The following is a 27,309-nucleotide window of genomic DNA, read 5'->3' on the forward strand; positions in this document are numbered from 1 at the left end:
ACTACACAATAATTAGAATGACTAAAATCCAAAAAACTGACAATAGTACATTCTGACAAAGATGTGGAAGGATAGGAACTCTCATTTATTGCTGGAGAATGCAAAATTCTTACAAAGCTAAAGATAGTCTTACCATACGATCCAATTGTATCAAAAATATATGAAGAAAAATTTGTTAGAACATCAAGGTGGACAAATTGTGTGAGGGTATAGCATGTCTTTCCTAGTCTTTGGTGGATCAACTAGACAAAAGAGATGTAAGCATATATTAATAATAAAATTAATTAGGTTGATCTGATTGATTGATGGTTGATTGATAGGTAGATGGATAATGGGACATATATCTTTTTCCAAAAAATGTTACCACTTTTCTATAAGTACCAATCATGGAATACTTTACTATATTCGAAAAGTAGAAATAGTTCATACCACATTCTTTGACCATAGTGCAGTAAAATAGTAGCAGTAGTATGAGTAAATGTCAGCCTCGGTATCCTTTTTAAACCATCTCTTAAACAATGAAATTGACTTCGAGAATGCCATATGTAAATGTGTCAGATTATACTTTTTCACACTCAAAACATAAAAACATGTAAAAAACTTGAAAGAGGGAAGGTGGAGACAATTTGGATAAAGGAAAGTGGATACCCTCTTCTTTTTTTTTTTTTTTAAGATTTTATTTATTTATGTGACAGACAGAGATCACAAGTAGGCAGAGAGGCAGGCAGAGAGAGAGGAGGAAGCAGGCTCCCTGCTGAGCAAAGAGCCCGGTGTGGGACTCGATCCCAGGACCCTGAGATCATGACCTGAGCTGAAGGCAGTGGCTTAATCCACTGAGCCACCCAGGCGCCCCATGGACACCCTCTTCTTGAATAGGTAGAGTCAATATTGTCTCTTCTCTGTAAATTAGTATATAAATTCAATACAGATCTAATCAGAATTCTATTTCTGTTTTTGTCAAAAGCAAACTTCAAACTATTCTAAAGTTCAATTAGATGACTAAATGTGTGAAAGTATCCAAGAATTTTTTTTAAGTAATCTGTGTTCAAGGAAGAAGATATATAGAATTTTCCTGTGAGGTATTAAAATTTATCATAAAACCAGAGTATTTAAAGCTTTTTAATTAGGCAGATCAAGAGAACAGAATAGGTAGTCCTAAATAAATCTAAATGTACTAGGAATTTGGAATATGATCCATATGGTATCTCAAATCAGTGGAGAACACATTATTTATAAATACTGCTGGAAATTGCTAGCCCTTAGGAAAACAAAGCTGCATACATCACTAATCTTATACAGATGAACTTCAGATGGATTGTATGTGTCTGCTTGGCTGCCATAACAACATAAACATAGCATAAACCACAAACTATGTGGCTTAAACTGAAATTTAATTTCTCACAGTCCAGAGCCTGGAAGTCCAAGATCAAGGTGCCAGTCACGTTGATGTCTGGTGAGGCCTCCGTGCTCATTGTGTCTTCAAGTGGCCGTCCCTCTGTGCTCGGGGAAGAGAGAGCTTGTGTCTGTTCTTCTTTTAAACATACCCAGGTCTATCAGATTAGGAGTCCCATCCCCTTTTTTCCCTCATTTAACCTGAATTACCTCCCTGAAGGCCATATCTCCAAATAGTCACATTAGAGTTTATGGCTTCAACATAGGACACAGGTCAGTCCCTAAGTTTGATCAAAGATTTTTTTTTTAAGATTTTATTTATTTATTTGACAGACAGAGATCACATGTAGGCAGAGAGGCAGGCAGAGAGAGAGAGGAAGGGAAGCAGGCTCCCTGCTGAGCAGAGACCCTGATGCAGGGCTCAATCCCAGGACCCTGAGATCATGACCTGAGCCAAAGGCAGAGGCTTAACCCACTGAGCCACCCAGGTGCCCCCAGATTTATTTTTTTAAGAATTTATTTATTTATTTGGGGGCAGGAGGGACAGAGGCAGAGGGAAAAGCAGGCTCCCTGCTGAGCAGAGAGTCCAATGCAGGGTTTGATCCAAGGACCCTGAGATCATGACCTGAGCTAATGGCAGACGTTTAACCGACTGAGCCACCCAGGCGCCCCGATCAAAGATTTAAATATAACAAATAAGACCATAAAAGTGGTGGGGAAATAGAAGAAAATGTTTTGCGTTTTTTTTTTCCGAAGCAAATGTTTTTATTAATATTTGGGAGGGCCAATCATACCACAAAATCCACAGTTCATAACATAAAAGTTTTGACAGCATTTTAAAAAACTCAATATGGTAAAAGTTTCTAGTCAACAAAACAAATACATTTGCATTTGTGTAACAAAGGGTTGGTTTCCCTAAACCTCTCTGAAATTTCTCTGACAATTCAATAAGAAAAGATCCTCTTTTTTTTTTTTTTTTTAGCCGCACAAACGAATAGGCAGCTTAAAATGGAGACCTATAAATGGTCAAAGATATGAAGAGACATTTACCTCCATAAATAAGAATTAGGCACAAAACAACACTGAGATCTGCTTAAAAAAAAAATACTAAGACCCATTCCATTTTTGGTTTTGTTTTAGTATTGTTGACACACAAATGGGACATTAGTTTCAGCTGTACAATATAGTGGTTCAACTTCTCTGTGTGTAATGTTGTGCTCCCCACGAGTGTAGCTACCGTCTGTGACCAGACAGCACGATTACAGTACCACTGACTGTGTGCCCTGGGCCGGGAGCCAAATGCAAAACATGACCCTGTCTGCTGTGCCTTTATTTCCTTGACTTACTCATTCCATAACGGGAAGCCTGTGTCTCCCACTCCCCTTCACCATTTGGCCCCACCCGCTCTGGTAACCATCAGTTTGCTGCCTTTGATTCTGTTGCTTCTTGTTTATTCTTTTGTTTATTTAGGTGCCACATATGAGTCAAATCATGTGGCATTTGTCTTTTTCAGTCTGACTTATTTCATTTACCATAATAGTTTCTAGGTCCATCCATGTTGTAGTAATTGGCCTGACCCTTTTATCTGGCTGAGTAGCATGCCATCGTGTGTGTATACACACATCTTCCTTATCCCTTCGTCTATGAGTGGACACTCAGGTTGCTTCCATATCTTGGCTACTGTAAGACTGTTAATGTTTTTAATCTTCAATGAAATCCACTGTCATCGGCTGTGAAGTGAGAGGTTCTTGATGGTTGGAGTAGACCCTGATACAGTCTTCCAGAAGGATAGTTCGGAATGTGTATCAAAATGTTTATCATGCATTCTCTTGACCCCAGTGTTCTCACATCTAGAAGTTTACCCAGAGACTCTCTCACAAATAATGAAGGGAAGTACGAATTTCATCAGCTTGCTCGTATAATGTCGACAAATTGTAATTTTTGACTGCCTATCAACAGGGCTTGGTTAAGTAAGTCAGGTAGAGACCATGTTACACTACATTATCATCCTAAACAATGACATGCATCTGTGTATACTGAGTGAACAAAAAAGCACATTACAGAGCAGCATATGAAATTGTATGTAGAAAGAGGAACAGTGAGATATCTGAAAAGACGTTCACCAAAGCACAGTCTCCAAGTGGCAATTGACTTTTGCTTCTAGCTTTGAACTTTTTAGGGCAATTTTATGAACAAATAAGGATTATTATTGTGAAGACAAGAAATCTGTTTCAAAATTAAAATTCTGCATAGGAATCACCTCTTCCCTGGAGATGCCACCAACTCCTGAGGACCCAGTTAGCATTCCCTCCTCTGACTTTATTGTCATTTATATAGTGTGATGGTCCGTGAAGAGGAAAGAGGGTGCCATGCGAGGTGGCCGCACATTATAGTAAACAGAAAGAGACCCTTTCTGTCCTTCCCACATAGTTCCTCTCTAGCACATTATCTGCAAGTACACTGTCCATTTTGGGTTTTTTTTTTTTTTCATTTTGTATACAATCTGTATATTCCTCCTCATTCCCTTAGGGACTAGTAGCCAGATGCAAAATATGACCATATTCTCATGGAAACACACTGCATAAAAAGCATCAATTACATTCCAGATGTAAGTGTAAATAAGATCAGGATTATCTTTTCTACTTTCCTGCCCATCATCTTGGACAACTCAGGGATGCTGAGTGGAACCGAACAGTAAGCGCACAGAAGTTTGCTGGGACAGACCTTTGGGCGTCAGCCTTATGACTCTTGCTTCACATTTATATTTGAACCAGAGATTTTTTTTCCCCCTCATAATTCTTCTCACAGATAAGTCTTTCATCTGTCTTCCCCTCTTTGTTTGTTTGTTTCTAGCCCTTCTAAGAGTCATGACAACCCTACTGGTTTGTGAGTTCTTAAAATTTTTTTTGCAATATTCCAAGAGTCATTGTTTATGCACCACACCCAGTGCTCCATGCAGTCTGTGTCCTCCATAATGCCCACCACCAGGCTCACCCAACCCTCCCTCCCCTTCCCCTCTAAAACCCTTGGATTGTTTCTCAGAGTCCACAGTCTCATGGTTCGTCTCCCCCTCCAATTTGACCCAACTCACTTATCCTGTCCCAGTGTCCTCTGTGTTATTCCTTATGCTCCACAAGTGAGCAAAACCATATGATAATTGATTCTCTCTGCTTGACTTATTTCATTCAGCATAATCTCTTCCAGTCCCATCCATGTTGATGCAAAAGTTGGGTATTCGGCCTTTCTGATGGAGACATAATACTCCATTGTATATATGGACCACATCTTCTTTGTCCATTTATCTGTTGAAGGGTATCTCAGATATTTCCACAGTTTAGCTATTGTGGCCATTGCTGCTATAAACATTGGGGTACAGGTGGCCCTTCTTTTCACTACATCTGTATCTTTGGGGTAAATACCCAGGAGTGCAATTGCAGGGTCATAGGAAAGCTCGATTTTTAATTTCTTAAGGAATCTCCACACTGTTTTCCAAAGTGGCTTCACCAACTTGCATTTCCACCAGCAGTGTAAGAGGGTTCCCCTTTCTCCACATCCTCTCCAACACACGTTGTTTCCTGTCTTGCTAATTTTGGCCATTCTAACTGGTGTAAGGCGGTATCTCAATGTGGTTTTAATCTGAATCTCCCTGATGGCTAGTGATGATGAACATTTTTTCTTGTGTCTGATAGCCATTTGTATATCTTTGCTGGAGAAGTGTCTGTTCATGTCTTCTGCCCATTTTTTGACATGATTATCTGTTTTGTGTATGTTGAGTTTGAGGAGTTCTTTATAGATCATGGATATCAGCCTTTGTCTGTAGTGTCATTTGTGAATATCTTCTCCCATTCCATGGGTTACCTCTTTGTTTTGTTGACTGTTTCCTTTGCTGTGCAGAAGTTTTTGTTCTTGATGAAGTTCCAAAATTTCAATTTCACTTTTGATTGGGATGGCATTGAAAGTATAGATTCCTTTCCAAGAATGACATGTGTTCTTTAAGGTTTTATTTCTCCACAAGATAAAACACGCTGTGTTGAGTTTTCTAAAGCCAAACGAGAAAATTATAAAGCAAAAGGCATTTTTTACTAAAACAGAAGACGAGTGAGGCTCAAATATCATGGTGTTTTCTGTGGAAAATTGAAGAGCAAAATCAGGGAGCCTGTCATGTTCTGGTAGGTCACTGACAGCCAATTAAAAGCGTCCATAGCCGTCCAAGGAAGGGATAGAATCAAGTGATAAATGACGTGAAGGTTGAAAGAATGACATGTCTAAAAGAAAATAAATACAAATCATGTCCTGTGACCCAGCGCAAAGTCAAGGTGGTGCAAACAGATCTTGCCTTTCGAGCGTGTCTGGTCTGAACTTGGGTCCTGCCCCTTCATTGCTTCACCTTCTGCTAGTTTAGCAGAAACCTAACCCTTCTCTTGGGTTTCTTGTACTTTCCCAGAAACCTGTTCAGATGGTAACTGTCTACGGCCAGATTTAGAAAGAAATTCAAAGACAAGGGGCTAGGAATGAGTGATTCTAGAATAGCTCTCAGATCAAAGGAGAAAAATCTTTGAATTAAATCAAAGAGGAGAACAGAAGCAGGAGAACAAAAAGACAAAATGTGCATTTGAGAAAGGCAAGGGACACTTCTAACTCGCGAGGATTTGGGTTGGGGGCACTGTGGGCATCCAGTTGCCCTAATAATTTCCGAGAAACTTCCTCGTGTCTGTTTGTCAGCGTCCTCCCAGAAAGCAGCCAAAGGAATAATGAAATACGAACATGCTGTATGTGTAATTGCACCCATTATGGTGCTTCATCACAAACCTGCAGCTACTGCTGCTCCCGTTGACAGGACTGCAACCAAGTGCCTGAGTGTTTGTCTTGCCCAGAATGACACAGCTCATTAGTGCTGAATGCGGCTTGGTCAGACACAGTGTTTCCTGACTCACAATCCATTGCTTCCTCTCTAAGAGATGCCATAGCTTTCTAGAAACCCTGGAGCCCAGAACCTCCCTGTTATGTCCATCTTCCACCTTTAAGTCCCAGAAACCTCTTGAGTGACTCACTGCTTCCTGTCACCAAATAAATTACTTTTTCGGTAAACTTGCAAAATGGTTGAATTAGGAATTACTTTGTGGAAAATTGGGATATATCAAAACTAAGAGATGGTCGGAGTCATATAGGATATGCGCCAACCTGTTGCAAGGGTTTGGTTGAGATTCATGGTGGATCTGGTCATTTAATCAGTGAGGGCTTCCCTCTTCTGGCCATGAAGAACATGTATATCAACTCTAAGGTTCACTTGGAGATATTTAACTCTCCTCCAAGCGTCTTGGATTTACCTCTCAATGTGCAGTCATCTTCTCATGTGTGGTGGGGAAACGTATGTGATGATAGCTCATCCACCATTATGAAGACTTGCCTTTAGAATTCAGAGAATTCATAATTCCATTATGTTATTCGTGTATTCACTTCTATCTTCCAGGCCACGCCCACTCCATATCCTCTAGGGATAACCTTACACACTCCCAACTGGTGGCTCTATCTGTGTCCTAGGACCCAATGATTGAAAATTGCCTATATTTATCTGGATCAATGCAGAATCATTGCTGGGATCCACTAGAAGCCTAGTGTCTTAGCCCACTCATAACTGCTGTAACAGAGTCCCGTAGATCTGTGGCTTAAATAACAGAAATTCATTTCTCACAGCTCTGCAAGCTGGGAAGTTCAAGATCACAAGGCCAATGCGGTCAGGCTCTGGTGGAAGCTTTCTTCCAGGTTTACAGATGGCCCCTCCTTGCTGTGACCTGACACGGTGGGCAGAGAAGCTTCTCTTCTCGTGTCTCTTCTTGCAGAGGCACTAGTCCTACTCATCAAGGTTCAACCCTCATGACCTGATGACCTTCCAAAGGCCCCACCTCCAAATATGTCGAGATTAAGGCTTCCTCGTTTGGATTGGGGTTGGACAGACACAGACATTCAGTTTACAGCATCATAATATGCAAGTATCTTGAGCACGTGCTTAGGAACTGGTGCGTTAATCTCAAATACTTCCCAACATTCAAAGAAAGAAAAAAATCACAAGGATTCACTCAGGGGCACCTGCTCAGACTTTAGAGGTGAGAGATAATTCCTGTAATGTCCTGATGGTTCTACCGGGGAAAATCAGCAGATGACTTCTGTTGCAAGTGTGCACCACGTTTGACCTTGTAAAAGATGCTGTTGTTGCACCACGGGGCAGGGGTGGTAGGGAGGGCAGGGAGGCGGGAGGGCGGAACCCGGCTGGGCTCTCCACAATAATCCTGCTCTGTTTTCTTGGGGTGGAGAGAGGAACAGGCATAACCATAAAAGATGCTTGAAATTGATTCCAAGTAGTATTGTTAAATAGATCGGGCTTGCTGAGGAATAGGTGTGAGTTGCTCTGCTTGAGATGCAAAGGATAAATGCAGTGGGAGTCACAGCCAGAATAGTAATTATGTTATCTGTCTTGTGGAGGAGTTTGACTATAGTAATTGCAACATTTTCTCCCATCATTGAAGCTTGTAATTATAGTGCAACTAACAGGATTATGTGCTAACTTGGGCTGTTTTAATCACCTCTTTTACTCTGAAATGCAATGGTAAAATTCCACAGTTGCTCCCAGGCTGCCGATTCTTTTCAACATCTGTTGTCTTGTAATAGCTCAATACTAAGGAGAAGAGGCAGAGACACTCTGGGCATTTTACAGCAGAGGTCTTTAGGTAAAGCCGACTTCGGGCTTGAGGAGAAAGTGTAAACAGTAAGGGAGTTTTAAATTTCCAGCCCAAATAAAATTTTCTCTTTGAAAACAAATCACATGTTTTTTATTTCAAAGACGGCAGATGTTTTCTGCAATTTGGCAATGCCTGCAGCCCATGTTTTATATGCATGGAAGGAAACTTTCAACTATAAAAATCAATCTAGGACAAATTAAGAAAACCCTTCCATGCAACCTAACAAGCAGGTTTGGGTTCATTAATGCCTGGATCTTAAGCTGTGAGTCAAGATGCCACCTTTCATGTATAAGACTCATTAAGATGTTCATTACTTATATTTATCCTTATAGATCCCATAACAACCAACTTCAGGGGTTATCCAAATACTCTGCTTATGCAGGAATAAAGGAACATCGTACACCCTGTGAAACAAGAGGGCTGCTAGCTGAGCTAGAAACCTCCCCTGTTTCTTTGATTGTAGGATGACTTGTGTACTCTTAAGAATGTTTCAACAAAACGAGGGCATCCAGGATGTAAATATTGCATGGAACCAAACCAGATCTGCCCATTTGGTCTCGCATTGGCGCTTATCACTTGGCACCAATACAGTGCCCATCAGGTACTCATTCCTGTTCCTGCCCGGACAGGACTCTGCCATCCAGTGGACTGTAGTTATCACTCAGCAAGTGCATCTGTGGTCCTAAAACGGCAGCAGAAGTAGGCAATCGAAGAACAGCCTGTTTCCCTGAAAGAAAAATTGTGGAACCAAGTGCAATATCACCTTCAGAGGTGAGAGAAAATTCTCTAGATTAGATCTGCTGAAAACCAGCAGGGCCAGACATGAACAGCTTAGCTGTGTGGGCAGCGGAGGCACTGATGGGAGGCAGGAACAGCCTAGCCCCATCCCTCCTTCACCCAGCCGTTCTACAAGCCTCATTTTTTAAAACTGAACTATAGCTGACATACAGTGTTCTATTCATTTCAAGTGTGAAAGAGTGATTGCACAATTCTGTACATTACAAAATACCCCAATAAGTGCAGTTACCGTCTGTCACCATAGGGTGTTATTAAAATATTATTTGACTGTATTCCCTACATAATACTTTTCAGCCCCGTGACTGTTTTATAACTGGAGGTTGGCACCTCCAGAGCTACATTTTTTGGGGCTCCTTCCTCGAATGCCTGGGTCTAACATGCTGGCGCACGGTCCAGCGTCCACGGCCCCCCAGCAGGGCGCCCCCTTGTGGTCAGTCTCAGGAAACGGAACTGTTCCAATTCCCCCGTGAAGGGTGTTAAGCCGGTTGTAATTACAGTTTAGCAACCTAACTTTGGGCTAGCTGGATCGTGCTAAAAGGTAAACAGAGGTACATTAAAGCTTTTCTTTTTTTTTTTTTAATTTATTTATTTAAGAGAGAGAGGAAACATGAGTAGGGGTGGGGTGCAGAGGGAGAAGGAGAGGCAGGCTCCCCATTAACCAGAAAGCCCAACGCAGGGCTTGATCCCAGGACCCTGAGATCTTGCCCTGGGCGGGGGTAAATTCCTTATACATCTCTACCAGAATTGTTTGTAGGAGTCCAGCCACTGCTAAATCAGGTCTGGTCTGGAAATCAGAAGAAAAATTCCCAGAAAATTTTGGAAGGTAGGTCAGTCTTTAAAACCTGGAGAGAATGTGTGTGGCTTGTATACACTGGGGATTCTAAGACATTTTTTCATTCATTTATGGAATGTTTTTAACATTCTAGGAAGGATTTAGACATTGAGTGCCCCGAAAGGATATCATTTGACTGCTGGATGCTTAGCTCCGCCTGTAACCTCTAATAAGCCCATGCAGGCAGGACGACCTAATTGGCCGGATGCATCAACACGGGCCATTCATTTGCCAAGCACATGACCCAGATGCCGGGTGAAAGGAGCTGGTAGCTTCATCTTCCTATTAGGGAGCGGGGTTGGGCCCTTTGCTGGCTCCCACCCAGCCCCTCCTCTAGAACCCCAGGCTTGAACAAGGGGGATAGCTCAGCGCACCCCTACCATGGGTCCGCATGCTTCAGGTGAGACTGGAAGGAAAGTGAAGGGGAGCAGCTGCTGCTCTGCACCATGCAATTCCCTGCACATGGGCTGAGGGGGAGGGGTGGCCTTTGTGAGTTAAGGTGTGCGCTTAGAGTACGTAGCTCCTGTATGTGATGCATACAATACACTGATAATATGTGTTCTCTTGGGGAAAATGAAGTGTCTCTCTGTGCTGGTCACGAGAGTGGATTGCAATCAAACAACAAATAACAATAACAAACACAATCACACAGGCTTGGCCAGGCCCAGCGCTCCACTTTATTCATCTGTACACGGTTTAGCGGAGTCGTCGTGAAGCTAACGACCCAGGGCCTCCACTCATCAGTAGAACAAGGATGTCTGGGCCTTCCCATTCCTCTTCAGAGGTTGTTCCTGCACCCCCGGGCCACACCTCCTCCCATCCAGGCATGTTTTCAACCCTGTCTCCTTGGGTTTGCACAGACCCTCTCTCCAGGCTGGCCTTGTCTTTGGCAGTGCACACCGCCCGCCTGTCCTTGGCCGTATCCACACGGACGCCTCTGCACCAGACCCACCATGAACTGGCTTTTAACCTCTGTGCTGTGTTCCCCACAGGTCTCCCAGGCAGCCGCAGACCTCCTGGCCTACTGTGAAGCCCACGTACGTGAGGACCCTCTCATCATCCCAGTGCCTGCGTCAGAAAACCCCTTCCGAGAGAAGAAGTTCTTTTGTACCATCCTCTGACTCCATGGATTATGACGTGGCTCCTTTCCTGTCCTTAAATTCACTGGTAGAGACCGCATGCTCTTAGCTATAGGGAGTCCCAGCCCACCCCGGGCCCTCCCCAACCAGGATGGCCGGGACCTGCCTCTCTCCATTGGTTTTCTTCATTGTGTTCTATTTCATGCCTTCTTTTCATTCTCATGGTATTTCCATCACTGGCAAAGCAAATAGATCTTTTCGTAACCCAATAACACATGTGCCAAGTGAAAATAAGTATGAGGTTAAGAGTTTAACTTTTTAAAGCATCAGTTCCCATTTTCAGTACTTCAAGTTCATACATTCCAGTGCTTAATTTATGGAAAAGAAAAACTGTACAATGCCCCCCCCCCCGCATTCCCAATAATTCAGTAGCAAATTAGAGCATTTGGACCCACTGAGCTATGTGGATAAAGTTTTCATCTGGAAGTTCTCTCTCCTGCTTTTTCATTATCCTATGAGAAAGGAAATAACCCACAGCATCAGATGGTTTTCCTGATGTGTGTGGGGCCCAGACCCCGCCGAGGACAAGTCCCTGCTTCTCACTGATTACCACCGACCACTTTGGAGGGGGTCTTTCTACAGGTGTCGATATTGGGGGACTATTGTAGCAAGCCTCAGTGTCCGTGCGCACCACGGCAGCCGTCTGTCTGTGTGCTCAAGCTGCACCCACCGAGGGCTTTGTCTTCCCCTCCACGTGCCGTGTCTTAGTGCCCCTCTTACTCTGACTTCTCGTAGTTCTCACATAGCTCCATTAATAGGGACTTGCTCTGGGCACAGCCCAGGGCCCATGGGCTGTCACTGGAGTGGTCCCTGCCCCAGAGCGAGCCACAGGGCAGCTGCTGCTCTGCACCATCCGAGCATTGACTGTATTCACTTATTTAATCCTCTCACAATCCACAAATGCCACAAGAGTAGTCTGTTTTAAAGATAGGCAACCAGGGGCGCCTGGATGGCTCAGTGGGTTAAGCACTGACTCTTGATTTCGGTTCAGGTCATGATCTCAGGGTCCCGTGTTGGACTCCGTGCTCGGCAGGGGGGTCTGCTTGAGATTCTCTCTTCCTCTGCCTCTCACACCCCCACCCCCTGCTTGTTCTGTCTCTCTCTCTAGTATAAGTGTAGCACACGTCTCTCCCCATCTTTGCCAGAAGGAGGCATATTGGGCCCAAGTAGCTCATGGAAAATGATAGACAGATATGTGGATGCCCCTGTGGGAGACTGGACAGCTCCTGGTTTTTCTGACCCCGCCTAAAACAAAGTTGAAAGAGAATAAACCATGGGGGCAGAGAGCTCCTTGTCCAAGTTCACGGCTCTTCTGTTGTAGAAACCACTGTACTCACTGGCTCTCACGGCAGCTGGCCATGTGATGTGGGGCAAGCTATTGTGTGCCTGGAATGTTCTAACCTGCTAATTGGGGATAATGGTAATGACTCCTCCCGCCTTTCTCTTTGGGAGGCCACAGAGAGGTGCTACATAGATGAAAGCTCTGATTATCATTTAAAACAAATTACTAAAGGCTCCAACATAACATTGGCGGGAATGTATGACTTCAAAGTCACCGTGGTTCTGTTGGAGAGCCAAATATAATTTCAGATCAATTAATAACTTGCCACCTTGCAAATGGCTTCAGTACATGTTTATGCTTTGCCTCTTTTGTTGGAAGTGATTCTTCATTTCATTAAAGCTCACTGATGTCACCAGCGAGGTTAGGAAGCCGTATGCTCTAATGAGAGCAGAATTGTATGCGGCGTGTGATAATCAGACTTCAAACCCTTCCCTGTCTCAGTTGATGACCAGGAGCTCTTTCTTCTGTGGTCGATGTCAACATCATTAACCTGATAAAGCAAAGCACAATTCATAAAAGCACATCAGAGAAGCAGAGAAAGTGGGACAGCACAGAAGCCTGAGAAATCAGGTCAGGAAGAAACTCTGCTTCTCGCCTTCTTCCAGACTTTCTCTCCTTTGTATTCAGTTTCTGTCCCTCCCCTCTGTCACTCGCTTTTTTCCTCTTCCTCTTCTCTCCCTTTCCTTCCTCCAGGAGATGCTCTCTTACCTTTGTGGTTGGCCCCTTCTAAAGTGTCCCTGAACTCGTCGCCCCCTTGCTAAAGGCAAGGCCGTGCAATTGGGCTCCGAGGTACACAAACAGGTGGCTGACCCCCTCGCCCCACTAGCCGCTCACTGGGAGGCGAACCAAAGGGGCTGCGCCTGCTGTGGACGGTCGTCACTTTGTGTTCACGAGCTGGCTGTCCAGCGTCTGACCCCCCCTTCCTACAGGGGAAGATCACCCCTCACTAGACACACTAGGACTCCCTTTCACTGTGGGTGCTGAAGGGGAGAGGTCTTCCTGGCCTCAGGTGGACCCCCTGCTTGGACTCCTTTGCCTGGACCTATGAGCTCGGAGCAAGTGACACAGAAATGAGAAGACGCTAAGATTTGTTTTATGGGAGCTGCAGTGGTCCAGGGGCAGCAGTGGCCCAGCAGGGAGGCATCTAGGCCTGGCAGGTTGCAGGGATTCTGTGCCCAGAGCCAACAAGGACCAGGGATGGCAGAGCCCTGAGTAGACCATTCCCACTCCATTCCTCGGCCCCGCTAGCTGTCTCACCCTCTGCCCCCACCACATCCTCCTACGTCTCTTTCTTTCTAGTTTTCTGTCAATTCTCTAAGCCTCCAAGCTCCATCCAGTAAATTTCTTATTCCGTAAGATAGCCTGGGTTGGATGTACATATTATATGATCTAAAAACCCCATTCCTGGGTTGGTACTTTACAGAAATGTGTGTATGTGCTCACCAAAAGAAAAGTACTAGAATGTTCCTAGAAGCGCTATTCAGGATAACCCAAAGCCGGAAAGCGCTCCAATGCCCACGTCGAATGGATAAGGAAATTCTGGTATATTCCCACAGTGAAATCCTGGGCGGCAGTGGGAATAACGATCCCATATCTCGACCCCATAGCATTGTGTGAGGCTCACGACATTGGGCACGTTCATACTACATGATTCCATTTATGTCAGCTGCAAAGCTCAGCAAAGCTAACCCAAGCTGTTGCAAGTGGGGAATATTAGTTACTCTCTGGAGGATGGGAATCAGAAGGGGCACAAGGGGAGCTTCTAGAATGTTCCATGTGTCGATCTAGTTGCTAGTTACCTGAATGTGTCCAGTTTGTGAAAATTCTCTGAGCTGTACACTTTGGATTGTGTACTTTTCTGTATGTATGTTATTCTTCAATAAAAGTTGGTTTGTGTGACTAGCAATCAATAATCCTACTGGGGTTTGCGGGAGGAGTTTGAGGGGCACTTAGTTCAATATTTTATTCCTCTTTAGGCAGAACATCAGTAATGGAGCAGGACTCTTAAGTGTATTTGGCAGCATTTTGGAATTTGAAATGCTTCTAATCCACAGCTCTCTGCGCAGAGAACCGGCTTTCAGCAGAATGCAGGCTGAAACGGGAACGGGGTATGGGCGTGTCTTTTGGAAAAACATGAGGAATCCTCTGGGGATTCCCACTTGGATCAGCCTCTCCGTAAATGAGAGGTACGACCTCTTGTTAGCCCCTCCTACCTCCCGGCCAGAGGGGCTCCCGGTATGAACAGAGGGAGGGGCCTGCCCCAAAACCCTATTACCACAGACCACCTGTGAAGGAAGAAACCACAGCAAAGGCACCAGCTGCACCTTCTAAATGCGGCCCCAGCCTCCTGGCCACCCAGCCCACCAGTACCCGGGGGCAGAGAGGACTTCTCTAAGGCACTCCCACCCCAGGAGCTCGGGGGCCCCCTTCCAAGCCTCTGATCTTTTCTGAGGGCCCCGCAGTGCTGTCCCCTTTGCTCTCCACTACCACGTGGCCACTGTCCTTGCAGAGAGTGAATATGAAATCTCAGGCTGATCCCAGAGTAGCTTCACGCTGGGACCCCGCGACATGAGTCAGCAGGTCTCACATTTGATTCTGAGCTCCAGCCCCCGGAAAGCCGCAGTGAGTCTACGAATGGTCGGCTGCCTCCCTCCGTCGGAGCCACGGGAGGGGAGCAGGCCGAAGGTCGGGGGAGTTGTGTTCTGGTGACTTCAAATTCGAGATGAAAACAATAATAATAGTGACAACAGCAGCAACAACAAATATTTTGACCTGGAAAGAATATGGACTTGGAATTAGTTTAGACTCTCCGTGTACACTTCCCTTTCATTGAGCTCTTCACAGAGGGGAGCAGATCCCAGGTCACAGGTAGCCTTTATGGAGGACCAGGACGGTGCTCCCTTCCCCGCCCCCAAGGGCTTCACGTCCGGGGCAGCACTGCTCTGCCAGAGGGGCAGCCACGAGCAGCAGTGGGAGACAAGAAGCTGGGCATCTGCCAGTCTTAATACTCTTAAGATAAGTATGCGTGACCAGTGTCACCTGCCGCTGGTCAGAACCGGCCATCTCACAGTTTCTAATAAAACCCTTGCACTTGATTCTCTGTTAGCTCTAAGTCAGTCACCAACTGGTAAAATTTTCAAGCCCATGTGTGATGTTACTCTAACCTAAGCCCGTGTGCTGATGTTACTCTAACCTTCAAAGATTCATCACTGACAGGGTGGCCTCCAGGCCCTTCCGGCTGTGCCCCGCCCCCCACATTCCCAGATTCACCTACACACCTCACGCCCCTTCAAAACCCCGTGCCCATCCCCACGGCCATTACTCAAGCCCACCCCACCAGCCTGTTCCCTGCTGCCAAAGGGCCTTTGCACCTGCTGCTCCCTCTGCCTAGCCCTCTTCACTCTCCTTCCGCCAGGTCTACTTACTTTTTAGATCTGAACTTGAATGTCCCTGAGGGCTCGCGCCTTCTCTGACCTCTCAGAGGTATTTATAGCTTCTTCTTGCTCAGTGAAGCTCTACTTACAATGCCTGCCGTTGTTGGGATTTTACGTTTGAATATGTGATCACTCAGTTCCCCCATGTGCTCCCCCAACTGTGTTGTAAACTCCGTGAGGGAGGGACATTTACTCACCCCTATAGTCTCAGCACCTAACAGACCAGCCGGCACAGGAGAGACATTCAGTATTATCCCAACAAATGTTGCTGGTCATTTCTTGACACCAAGTGCATCTCTCTAACTCCTGAACAAAGCTTCAGAAGACCCTGTGAAGGGGAGGAGGGAGGGAAACCATTATTTGGGGAGTGCTCACCTCCACCAGGCACCAAGCAAAGGAGTTAAACGTCATGCCACTGCCTGGAGTCAAACCAAGAGCCTCCGAGACAAGTCTCTCCTCTCTGCCACCGCACATTAAAAAAATAAAGGCCACTAGGCTTGATTCGGACTCTTGACTTTATGGTAAGGTCACACTTTGTGGCTGTTTAAAAACCATGCAGCACCTGAGTGCTGTACAATCTCCCTGAACCCTGGTTTCACTGGGGTGATCAAGGTCAGGGTTGGGCTGCGGCTGGGTCAGCAAGGGAAGAACAGCCGGACAAGGAAGGAAACATTGTCCCAGGAGCACGAAGTCACACGAGTCAGCCTCGTCCACTCCCAACGCCCATTGTTTGGAGTAGAGGGTATTCAAGTGTTCCTGTGAGAAAAGCAACCTATTATTACCATGGCCAGGTGTGTGCACAAGTATTAGTTGTCTGACTCTTTTCTCCAAATTATTTGGCGAAATTCTTATCATTTATTTGGAGTTTTTACATTTTTTATTATTCTTTCTTTTCTCTTTTGCTTTTAAGTGAGATTAGATTTCATCCCACTCAATTTAAGAATAAGCCAATCCCGGGCACCTGGGTGGCTCAGTGGGTTAAGCCTCTGTCTTCGGCTCAGGTCATGATCTCAGGGTTCTGGGATCGAGCCCCGCATCCAGCTCTGTGCTCGGTGGGGAGTCTGCTTCCTTCTCTCTCTCTGCCTGCCTCTCCACCTACTTGTGATCTCTGTCTGTCGAATAAATAAATAAAATCTTTCAAAAAAAGAAGAAGAAGAAGGGCAGAATAAAGGAAACCCATATCCCCAATAAAGTCAGTGCTTTGTAGCTGATGCTGCTTTTATCAGATCTGCTTCCTGATCAGGGAACTTGATTCAGCTTAGCCCTTGCTGGTCTCTGACACCGGAAGTACAGACCCCTAATGGCTCATCTTGCTTCAGCTAAAATGATGTTAAGAACAGGACAATACAGAAGGAAAGGAGGGATCCCACTTGGTAGACAAATAAGGATCAAGCCAGGAGTTCTGTTAGGAGATTTAAAAAAATGGAGCACTGTGTGTTATATATAAACAATAAATCTTGGAACACTACGTCAAAAACTAATGTATAGTGGCCAACGTAACACAATTTTTAAAAAGGCAAAACAAAACAAAGCAAAAACAGAGGCTTAAGGAACATGGCTTTGGAGTCAGAGGGACTCAGGTTCAAATCCTGACTCTCACTTACTAGCTCGGCACTCCACTGGGCTCTCACTCCTTCAAGTAGAATGAGTGTAACAACCCCTGTTTCACATGGGACTCTAGAACATTCGGTGAAGTAACATGGCTATTTAACTCTGCCCGGGGTATAACACATGCTTGATAAATAGGGACTAAACTATATTTACCCTGTTCACCATCAGTGTGGACACAAGACCAGATAGAGACTCCGAATTTAAAATAAGACTGACATTTACCAAAATGCACTGAAATAAAGAAAAGGTAAAACTTATCAGCCAGTGAGTGGATGTCCATTAGTCACCATGGTGAGTGTAATCTTAATCCCAGTCACCTGTTTCCCCCAACCCCCAGCCATCTCCCTCTGGTAACCTTCTGTTCTCTATAGTTTAGAGTCTGTTTTTTGGTTGGTCTCCTTTTGTGTTGTCATTTGTTTGTTTTATTTCTTAAACTCCACATATGAGTGAAATCCTATGGTATTTGTCTTTCTCTGACTGACTTCTTTCACTTGGCATCATAATCTCTAGTTCCAGTCATGTCATTACCAATGACAAGATTTCGTTCTTGCTGTGGTTAACAGTCCACTGTACATGGACCACGTCTTCGTCCTCCATGCATCCATCAGTGGACACGTGGGCTGCTTCTGTAGTGCTGCAGTAAACATAGGGGTGCGTGTATCTTTTCTAATTAGTTGTTTTTTTTTTTTTTTTTGAGAGAGAGACAGATAGTGACAGATAGTGAGAGAGAGAGGGTATAAGAGGAAAGGAGAAGAAACAGACTCCCACTGAGCAAGCAGGGAGCCTGACGTGGGCTCTTCTTCTGTCCCAGGATCCTGGGACCATGACCTGAGCCAAAGGCAGACACTTAACCAACTGAGCCACCCAGGCGCCCCCAAATTAGTGTTTTGTGTTTTTTGGGTAAATAGCCAGTAATGGGGCCTAATATGTAATCTATTCTGGAGAATGTTCAATGTGCACTTGGAAAGAATATTTATTCTGATGTTTTAGGATGTAATGTTCTGAATATATCTGTTAGATCCATCTGGTCCAACAAGGCATTCAAAGCCACTGTTTCTTTGTGGATTTTCTCTTTAGATCATCTGTCCACTGATGTAACTGAGATGTTGAAGTCTCTTATTGTTATTGAATTAGTATCAGTTAATTTCTTCATGTTTGTTTTCTGTTGTTTATGTATCTGGGTACACTCTTGTTGGGTGTAAACACATAAATGTTTACAATTGTTGTATCTTCTTGTTGGATTGTTCCCTTTACGATCACACGGTGTCTTTCTTCATCTCTTGTTATGGTCTCTGTATTAAAATCTATTTTGTCCAATGTAAGTACTGTTATCCTGGCTTCCTTTTCACTTCCATTTGCATGAGAAATGCTTTTCCATCTCTTCCTTTCAATCTGCATGCATCTTTTGGTCTGAAATGAGTCTCATGTGGGCAGCGTGTAGATGGGTCTTGCTTTTTTATCCATTTGGAACCCTATGTCTTTTGATTGGAGTGTTTAGTCCATTCCATTCCACTCCCTTAAAAGTAATTATGGATATGATGTACTTATTGCCATTTTGGTTGTTTTATGGTTCTTTTGCAGTTCTTTTTTTTTTTTTTTTTTTTTTAGGATTTTTATTTATTTATTTGAGAGAGAGAGCCCAGAGGGAGAAGCAGACTCCCCACTGAGCAGAGAGCCTAATGCAGGGTTCGATCCCAGGGCCCTGGGATCCTGACCTGAGCCAAAGGCAGATCCTTAACTGACTGAGCCATCCAAGTGTCCCGAGCTAGTTGTTTTAAGGTCCTACTTAGTCTAAGGGATTTTTAAAATTTTTATTATTCATATATGTGCTGGATCTGGCAGATCCAATGTTTGAAGTTATGGCAGAAAGGGATACATGAAGCAGAAAGACTTTAGACCATGTGAAATGGGAGAATCACCCAGAATAGCTCACAATTACTGAGTACTCGGCATGCACAAGTAAGCACACTTAAGGTAACTTCTCCCAAATCCTCCATGAGATATGCACTATTATTACTCCTACCCTATAGATAAAGAAGAAGCAGTGACATGCTGGTTTATGGCAACAAGCAGGTCAGGGAATGGGCAAAAAACTGGCATTTGCCAGTTTCCATGGCGTAGCTACTCCTGTTAATGCCAAGTTCAAGATCATCCACAGGTTTGCAAAGTTCCTGAAAGTTCAACAATTGGTTGTTGAGAGTCTGGCTCAAGTCACCAGGTCAAGTTCACAGAACACCACCCATAAATAGGAGAGCTGCAATTTAAACTCAGGAAGACCGACATCAGAGCCTGTTCTCAACCACCACATCATCCAAGAATCCAAGAGCACTGGGGCGCCTGGGTGGCTCAGTGGGTTAAGCTGCTGCTTTCGGCTCGGGTCATGATCTCAGGGTCCTGGGATCAAGTCCCGCATCGGGATCTCTGCTCAGCAGGGAGCCTGCTTCCCTCTCTCTCTGCCTACTTGTGATCTCTCTCTGTCAAATAAATAAATAAAATCTTAAAAAAAAAAAAAAAAAAAAAGAATCCAAGAGCACAGAAAGGGCACCAAAAGGGCTTCCCAGGGCTACACCTGGCCAAGAGCCATGGTCAGGAGTAGATGAGTGTCTAACAGCTCTAACTTGAGATTTCAGTAAGTAAAGGGAAGAAAAGTAAATTGTATAATATAAGGAATTCTCAGAATTCCTTATATTGGACACACTGGCAAGCTCTTAAGTCTGAAGAGATGCTAGATATTTTGTTTCTGTTTTGTTTGTTCTTTAATAAAAACGTCCTGCTTCAGAGAGATCCCTAGATGGTCGGGCAGATGAGAAAGCTGTGTTGATTTGGTAAAGTTGCCACAAACGCATCAAGCTCCAGGAAGTGGGAGAGAATCAGGAAGACACAGCGCCAGGGCAGGGTTTGGAACGAACTTCCTGGACCGTGCTCACTCCTTCATTCACAACAGAGGTTTTATGGAATACCTTGAGAGACATAAAAAGCACCATTTCCCCAAATCATTTTACACAGGGCATCATACAGTCACATTTTTACTGCCTACCTACTATGCACTTGAATCTCGGCACACGAGGGGCAAAGATAAAATAACTTTTCTCTCTGAGTTTCAGGGAAGAGACTGTTGAGTCCAGAGGCTCACAGTGGAGCACTGTCAGGGCCGTCCCCGGGATGTGGGATCGGTGGGCAGCACATATCAGAGGTTAAGATCCCCTTCTTAATGAGTTCAGGAGATCAGATTGTCTACACTGACACTCAAAAGTAGATTCAGATTTTGTGAGGCAAAGGCTTGGTTCTGGTTGTGGTCCCAGGGTCCTGGGATAGAGCCCCGCATGGGGCTCCCTGGGCAGGGAGCCTGCTTCTCCCTCTCCCTCTGCTGCTCCCCTGCCTATGCTCTCCTACTCTCTCTCTGTCAAATAAATAAACAAAATCTTAAAAAGAAAAAAAAAAAAAAGAAGAAGAAGGAGAAGAAGGGGAGGAGGAGGAATCCTAGGTTACAAAATCAGGTTTGAAGGCTTGAGCACAGGCCCAGAAGCTTAAGCTCTGTTAGCTTCATGGTAAAGGCTCCATTTCTACTAAGACTTAAGTAAGTAGGAATTTGCCACCCCGGTGGAAAGCAGCACTTGACAAGGGCAGGGGAAAAAGCTCAAGAGAGAGGGTCTGGGAGCTGCAGGCTGTTCTGGAGGCCTGGACAAGGAGTCGGAAATGGGAGAGTGCCAAAGGGCAAATGGGTCCTGGTAAACCGAGGTAGGAAGTTTGAACTTTTTGCCAAGGGCAATAGGGAGACATAGAGGGTTTGGCGAAGGGGTATCCTGCAGTCTGATTTGCATTCGGTCCACAGCAGTCCTGCCGGCTGTCTCCTCACTCCCCTCTGTACAAAAGACCACTCCCCTCACCAAGCAATGAGGAGGCTGAATGCCGAGTCAGCGATCTGTCAAGCTTTGAAACCCACATGAGCGCTATTAAGGAGAGAAAATAGTCATGACCCTTGTTGAAGAGGAAGGCAGATTTTATTCACTGGAGGGGCCCGTAGAGACCACTGCAGTGGGGTCCTTCAGTGGGATAGGCCGGGCTCCACTCCCGAACAGCACGGGCAAGTGGGGATTCGTAGCCGAGGAGCGGGGTCGGGCAGTGGATGGAAATCATGGAGAGAAAACATCAGGGGGAGGGAGGGCCGGCCGGAGTGATCAGACCTCATCTGGGGATGGGGAAGAGGATGTGTTCCAGGAGGTGATCCCATACTGAGGGTAGGGGGTGGAGGGTATCCTGGATAAACTGGTTAAGGAGGATTCTTTCTGAAGTTGGACAGTGCAGAAGACAACAGCAATGCCCCAAGTCGAGCATATTTGAAAACCAGTTCATAGAAGCCGTAGTAGAATTTGATCAGTGAGAGCATCTTTGTGGGGGAAAACACGGAGCAACCTCCTAGCAAGGTAGGGCCTTGGCTGGCACACGTGGCAGCGCAGGTGGCCCAAGAAGCCTCTTCCCAGGAGGCAGCCGATGGGCAGGGGTGGGGGGTGCGGTGTGGAGAGAAGTGAAGCATGCAGGGCTTCCTTCTGGTGTTTGGGCGTGCATGGCCGGAGCGCGGGGCTCCAGTGCCGGCTCCCACCTGCTTGGCGAGGGAGGCCCGCGGTCCTGCGGAGCCCAGGTCTGCAAGTCAGAAGCAGCCCCGTGAGCAAGGGGGGCCCAGCCAAGGAGGGCTTCCCAATGGGGCTCGCAGAGATGGCGGAACAAGACCTGCCAGGACACTGAAGCAAAGAAGCAGGGAGAGCGGAAGGTAAGAGCTAGTGCCCAGCGCCGGGAACCTTTGAGCCAGGACTCCTCATGCATGCGTGTGTGTGTGTGTGTGTGCGTGTGTGTTAGAAAACATGGCACATCTTTACCCTCTTAATTTTTAAGTGTATAATGCAGTACTGCTAATCCCCTGCACATTGATGTGCCACATATCTCTAGAACTTTCTCATCCTGACTAAGATTCCATACTCCCATCTCCTCAGCCCCTCAGCTGCCATGTTGCTTTCTGCTTCTAGAACTTTGCTGACTTGAGGTCGCTCCCATCCGTGGACTCACGCAGTACGTGTCCTTTGGTGACTGGCTGATTCCCTCGGCATAACGTTCTTCAGGTTTATCTGTGCTGCTGCCTTTGACTGGAACCTTTTTTAAGGTTGAATAATGTTCCACTGTGTGTATAGACCTTATGCACACACCACGGGGTGTTTATCCATCCGTCCTTCCTGGACCTTAGCTTGCTTCCGCCTCTTGGGGGTGGTGAACAGTGCTGAAGCCAACAGGCATCAGGACAGCTTTTTTTTTTTTTAAGATTTTATTTATTTATTTGACAGACCGAGATCACAAGTAGGCAGAGAAGCAGGCAGAGAGAGAGGAAGAAGCAGGCTCCCCGCTGAGCAGAGAGCCCGATGCGGGGCTCGATTCCAGGACCCTGAGATCATGACCTAAGCTGAAGGCAGAGGCTTTAACCCACTGAGCCACCCAGGCGCCCCTAGGACTGCCTTTATAAGGACTCTGGGCTTGTGTTAGAGCTGAGCGAGCGGTCAAGGTTACTGCTGTAGCAGGCACGTGACCCTGGAGTGCAGAGCTCCTCGTTTTTTTACCACGATCCACAAAAAGAAACACCTTTTATATCACAGCTCAGCACATACATACTGCCGTGGTCTGAAATGTTTGTCTTCATAATTGTAATTCTTATGCTGACATCATAACCTCCAAAAGATGATTATTAGGAGGTGGGGCCTTAGGAAGGTACTTAAATCATGTGGAGCTGTCATGAATGGGATCAGGTTCCTTATTAAAGAGGCTCCAGAGGGACCACTTGCCCCTTCCACCGCGTGAGGACACAGCAATAGGCACCAGCTTTGAACCGGGAAGAGAGCCCCCACCCAACCATGCTGGCAGCCTGAACTGGGACTTCCTGGCCGCCAGAACTGGGAGAAAATTTCTGTAGATTATAAGCCACCCAGTCGGTGGTATTTTGTTATAGCAGTCCAGATAGACTAAAACCCGTACAAAATTTGCCAAAAGCCTCCTTACCTTTAGTAGGTGCAAGCGGCTCTTTTCTCTTCCATCCTACTTCCTTTGTTAAATGCTGGGCACAAAACACTAAGTTGCTTTCACACGCACGAGCAGACTCGGGCCTGCAATTTGGAAACGGCTCTTGTATCATGTGTAATTGTGAGGACTTTGAACGTGTCCAAAACAATTCCATTCCCTCCGAGAGCACGAGTGACCAATGCCAGTTTTTCTAGAGACTTTGTAGGGGTGACAGAGGAGGGTTTTACATCATCCACGATCTTACAAGTTCCCTTGGACACATCGGGCCTGCCATCCGAGGATGCTTCTCCCTCACTCCCTCACTCCTCCCCTGTGCAGGGCAGGGTCCAGCCTGCCCTCCCTTCCCCCTCCCAGGAGCAGATGCTCTGTTTCCCACGTTTCACCCCAGACGGCTCAATTGATCAATGTGCCAACACACTTACGAGCCCTCCCTCCAGAAAAGGAACATCAAACTACTCACCCGAAACATGCCTCTTGCAACCTACTGAAAAATTAGGATTTCCCCCATAGCATAACACATATCCCTTTCCTGTCCAGTGGCCCAGAGATGGACCAGGGAGGGAGAAGGAGCAAGCCTGGACCTCACCGTTTCTGGGGGCACACTTTGTGGTTTGTGTCTTTGCTGATTCAGGCTGGGCCAGGGCAAAAAAGGCCCTCAGAGAGGGTTGACCAACCCCCGCCCACCGATCCTACTTCCTCTTTGCCATTTAAAGTCACCAGGGGCATCTCACCTGTAGGGTAACTGAGTTTGTGGGATTTAATGAGCGCCCTTGGTTATTACAGCCCCACGGACATTCGTCCTCTTCAAATGAGGATGCTGCGGTCTGGACCCGGAGAAGGAGGAGACAGAGGATGTTAGTATTTCCACAAACATTCCCACACTTACACCGTTATTCCGGAACATCGTTAAGCCAAAAGCTATCCTGTTCTTCCTCTAATCATATTGCAAGAGTTTGGTCAAAATTATTGGCTTAGGCCAACATACAGACTCCCCTAAGTGGTCGAGCAGACTAACGAGGGGAACCGACAGGCTGAAGTTATACAGGGGAAATGGCCGGTTCCTAGGTCTCTCACGGGGCGTCACACAGTGGGTCCAAGCATCTTCATGATGAATGAGAGAAGCAGTTTAGAAGAGTTGCTTCTCTGACGTGGGTCACTCTGTCTTCTCTCTTCTCTCCAAGTGTTTTTATAGTCTCTTAGCCTCCTCTTGGATGGTCACCGTGGCAGGAAAAAAGGCTGGAGTTAAGAGCTGGATCAAACACTGAAGTCACTATTTAGCTGCCCTGAACTCCCTCAGAGCCTCCAGAATTGCTCCTACAACGCTTTAGTCCCCAGTCGAGCTCACACTATAAACACTCATCACAACGAGAGACACCCTCTGGACCCAGCAACCACATGTGCACCCACCAGTAGGCATAAGAATAAGTGTCATAAGACTGTAATAGGGAAACACAGAAACACCATAAGGAGACACGGTAGCCCAGGGGTCATGGACGTAGACCTGATGTGACAGATAATATGGGTTTGAATCCTTGTTCCACCACTGAGTAGCTGTGTGACCTTGAATGGGTTACTGAGCCTCTCTGTGTCTGTTTCCTCATGTATAAAACCGAGCTGGCATAACACTGCCTGTTTTGAGGATATGTGAATGAGAATCTGAAAAACACATAGAATGGTGCCAGGTTGGTAAGAAATATTATCTACATGTCATGTTAGGGGGGAATTTCAAAAATAGATTGTGACATAGATATCCAGTGGTGCGGTCTCCTACTCAAAAAGATGTTGAGTGGGAGGGACAGGTTGCAGAACAATATATAAAATATGCTACTTAGGTACATTTAAAAAGCAAGACAATACTCCATGTTTTGATGGACATACGGACACAAGGGCGGTAGAGAGGTCACTCCATGCATCACCAGGTTGGGTAACTTTGAGGACAGGAGGGGAGCCGGCATCCAGCAGAAAATCTGTATCCAGCAGAAAATCAGCATCCCCTGGAGCAGAGGCTTTCAGGCTGGTGCCTCCAAACGACTGGCCACCTCGGAGGAGAGGCTCCTCCCAGACCTGCTGTCCCCATCCCCCAAACTGCTGCCCAGAACCTATCCCCATGCCTGGCCTTGAGCGGGTCCTCCATGATCACTTGTTGAATTAAATTTAAGAACAGGGTTGTTTTAGTAGAATGTTTCAACAGTTTGAATATCAAGACATTTATAGTCTTGTATTGAAGCAGAGCCATCGGCCAACCACCCCGACTGAGTGAGAAAAGCTACGGGTTAGCGGTGTGCCATGGGTCAGTCACCACAGGATGGGAGAAACGGAAGGGTGGCTTAGCACCACGGGTCTGCAGCCATTACAGGACGGGGAATGAGGACTGAGTCCTGAAGACGAAGCAGGGGCACTTAAGTAAATTCTGAACCCAAAGGCACAATCCCTTCAAGATCATCTGACAAACTCAAGGCAGAGGTGACCTGGAGCCTTTCTGAAGTCACACATTGAGGCATCTCCCTCCTGCCACAGCCTCCCAGCCCTCTAGCTTGTGGTTCATGCCAGCCAGACTCACCCCTCTTTCTCACCCTCCTCCGTCTCCCCGACACCCCCCCCACATCCCTTACTTCCTTTCTTTCCCCCAGTTCACTCCCTAGTCAAGTTAAAGTCCCTCCATGTCTATCATTTCAGCCTCCCTCTTGCCAGCTTCTTAGGCCCCCCTCCTTACTTTCTTTGCGCCCACTAGCCAAGCCCCCAGCCCAGTAACCCCAGCTGTCCGTCTCTGGGGTGCCCCACGTCCTGAGGCAGCTGAGTTCTGCAGAAGACACTCACGAAGCTCGACCAGGTATCTGAAATCAGAGGCAGGGGTGGCCTCCAGCTCCCCACCGGGCAGACAGACCATCTCAGAGGTCACAGAACAGAAGGTCTCACAGCCCATCTGGAGATGCTTGGATCGCGCGGGTTATCGGAGCAATGGAAAAGACATGAGAAGAAGCAGGGGGAAATCACGAGGGTAGGTTAACACACCTCGAATGGGATACAGGCAGGATCACAGCCCCCAAACTCCGCCTTCGACAGCGTTTGGCAGTCTCGTTTTCTGTTGTTTTCCCACCAGCCTTCTTTCTGACAGTGTGGTTAGGAGGCGCAGGGCTGGTGGGGGGGGGGGGGCAGGGGGATCAGCAGAGATAAAGTGTCTGCATCCAACATGCTTCCTCTTCAGAGAGACTCCGGAGCAGCACGCCCCACCAGCATAGCTCGCCAATGACCCGCTTAGCCACCAGGCCTTTCGCCTGGATTTGGGGCACAGAGCTTACGTGGGGCAGAGCAGGTGACGCCAAATACGGACAGTGTAGAAATGGCACTGCCATCGAGGAGGTGGATCTTTGTGCTTCTATCCCTTTCCATGTGTCACTAACCCTCTCCCCTGCTCCGGGCTTTTTGTCTGTGTCTGGCACACCCAGCTTCACTCTTCCTATTCAGCATGGCTCATGGGTTATGTCCTTGCGACATCTTATGAGAGCCGGCTCTGCCCATCTGGGTGGATGTTCTACCCCTGCTGCCTCCGGCCAGTGCCTGCTTCCTCCACCAGTCTTGCCTCGTGCTCTAGCCAGGCTTTCAGCCCCTTGCCGGAGGCTCGCAAACACCTGTCCTTCTTCCGTGGTAGCACCACATCCTTCCTGGTGATGACGGAGCTCCGCGCGGGCCGGAGCCACATCTGACTACCGCAGGGCTGGATCCAGGCACGAGAAGCTTGTCCAGTGAGTAAAAGGAGCCACATCTATGAGAAGCAGTCAGGAAACAGTCCCTTGCCCGTCCTCAACCACTGCTGAGCTGCCTTCCTGAGAAGCATGTAAACGGGCAGTACTAGGAGCGAGTCCCTCTCCTTTCTGCCCGTCACAGCTTCTGTCCGTGTCCCTTCCGCGCTCCCTGCGTGCCTGAGTGATGCTGAGACCACCGCAAAGCCTTTCACCTGTTCTCC

At 46.5% G+C, this 27,309-nt stretch overlaps 1 protein-coding gene across 3 annotated transcripts in view; it reads left to right on the forward strand.

Annotated features, from left to right (window-relative positions):
- Positions 1-14,139, forward strand: part of GNG4 (G protein subunit gamma 4) — a 63,503-nt gene extending 49,364 nt beyond the window's left edge. For all 3 annotated transcript variants that reach the window (XM_059397276.1, XM_059397277.1, XM_059397278.1), the window contains one exon: positions 10,752-14,139. In XM_059397276.1, coding sequence (XP_059253259.1) covers positions 10,752-10,880 — 129 coding nt within the window. In that variant the 3' untranslated portion in view covers positions 10,881-14,139. The remainder of the gene's footprint in view (positions 1-10,751) is intronic.
- Positions 14,140-27,309: the final 13,170 nt, after the last annotated feature.

Source organism: Mustela nigripes, chromosome 4 (genome assembly GCF_022355385.1).
Source record: "Mustela nigripes isolate SB6536 chromosome 4, MUSNIG.SB6536, whole genome shotgun sequence".
Taxonomy (NCBI): domain Eukaryota; kingdom Metazoa; phylum Chordata; class Mammalia; order Carnivora; family Mustelidae; genus Mustela; species Mustela nigripes.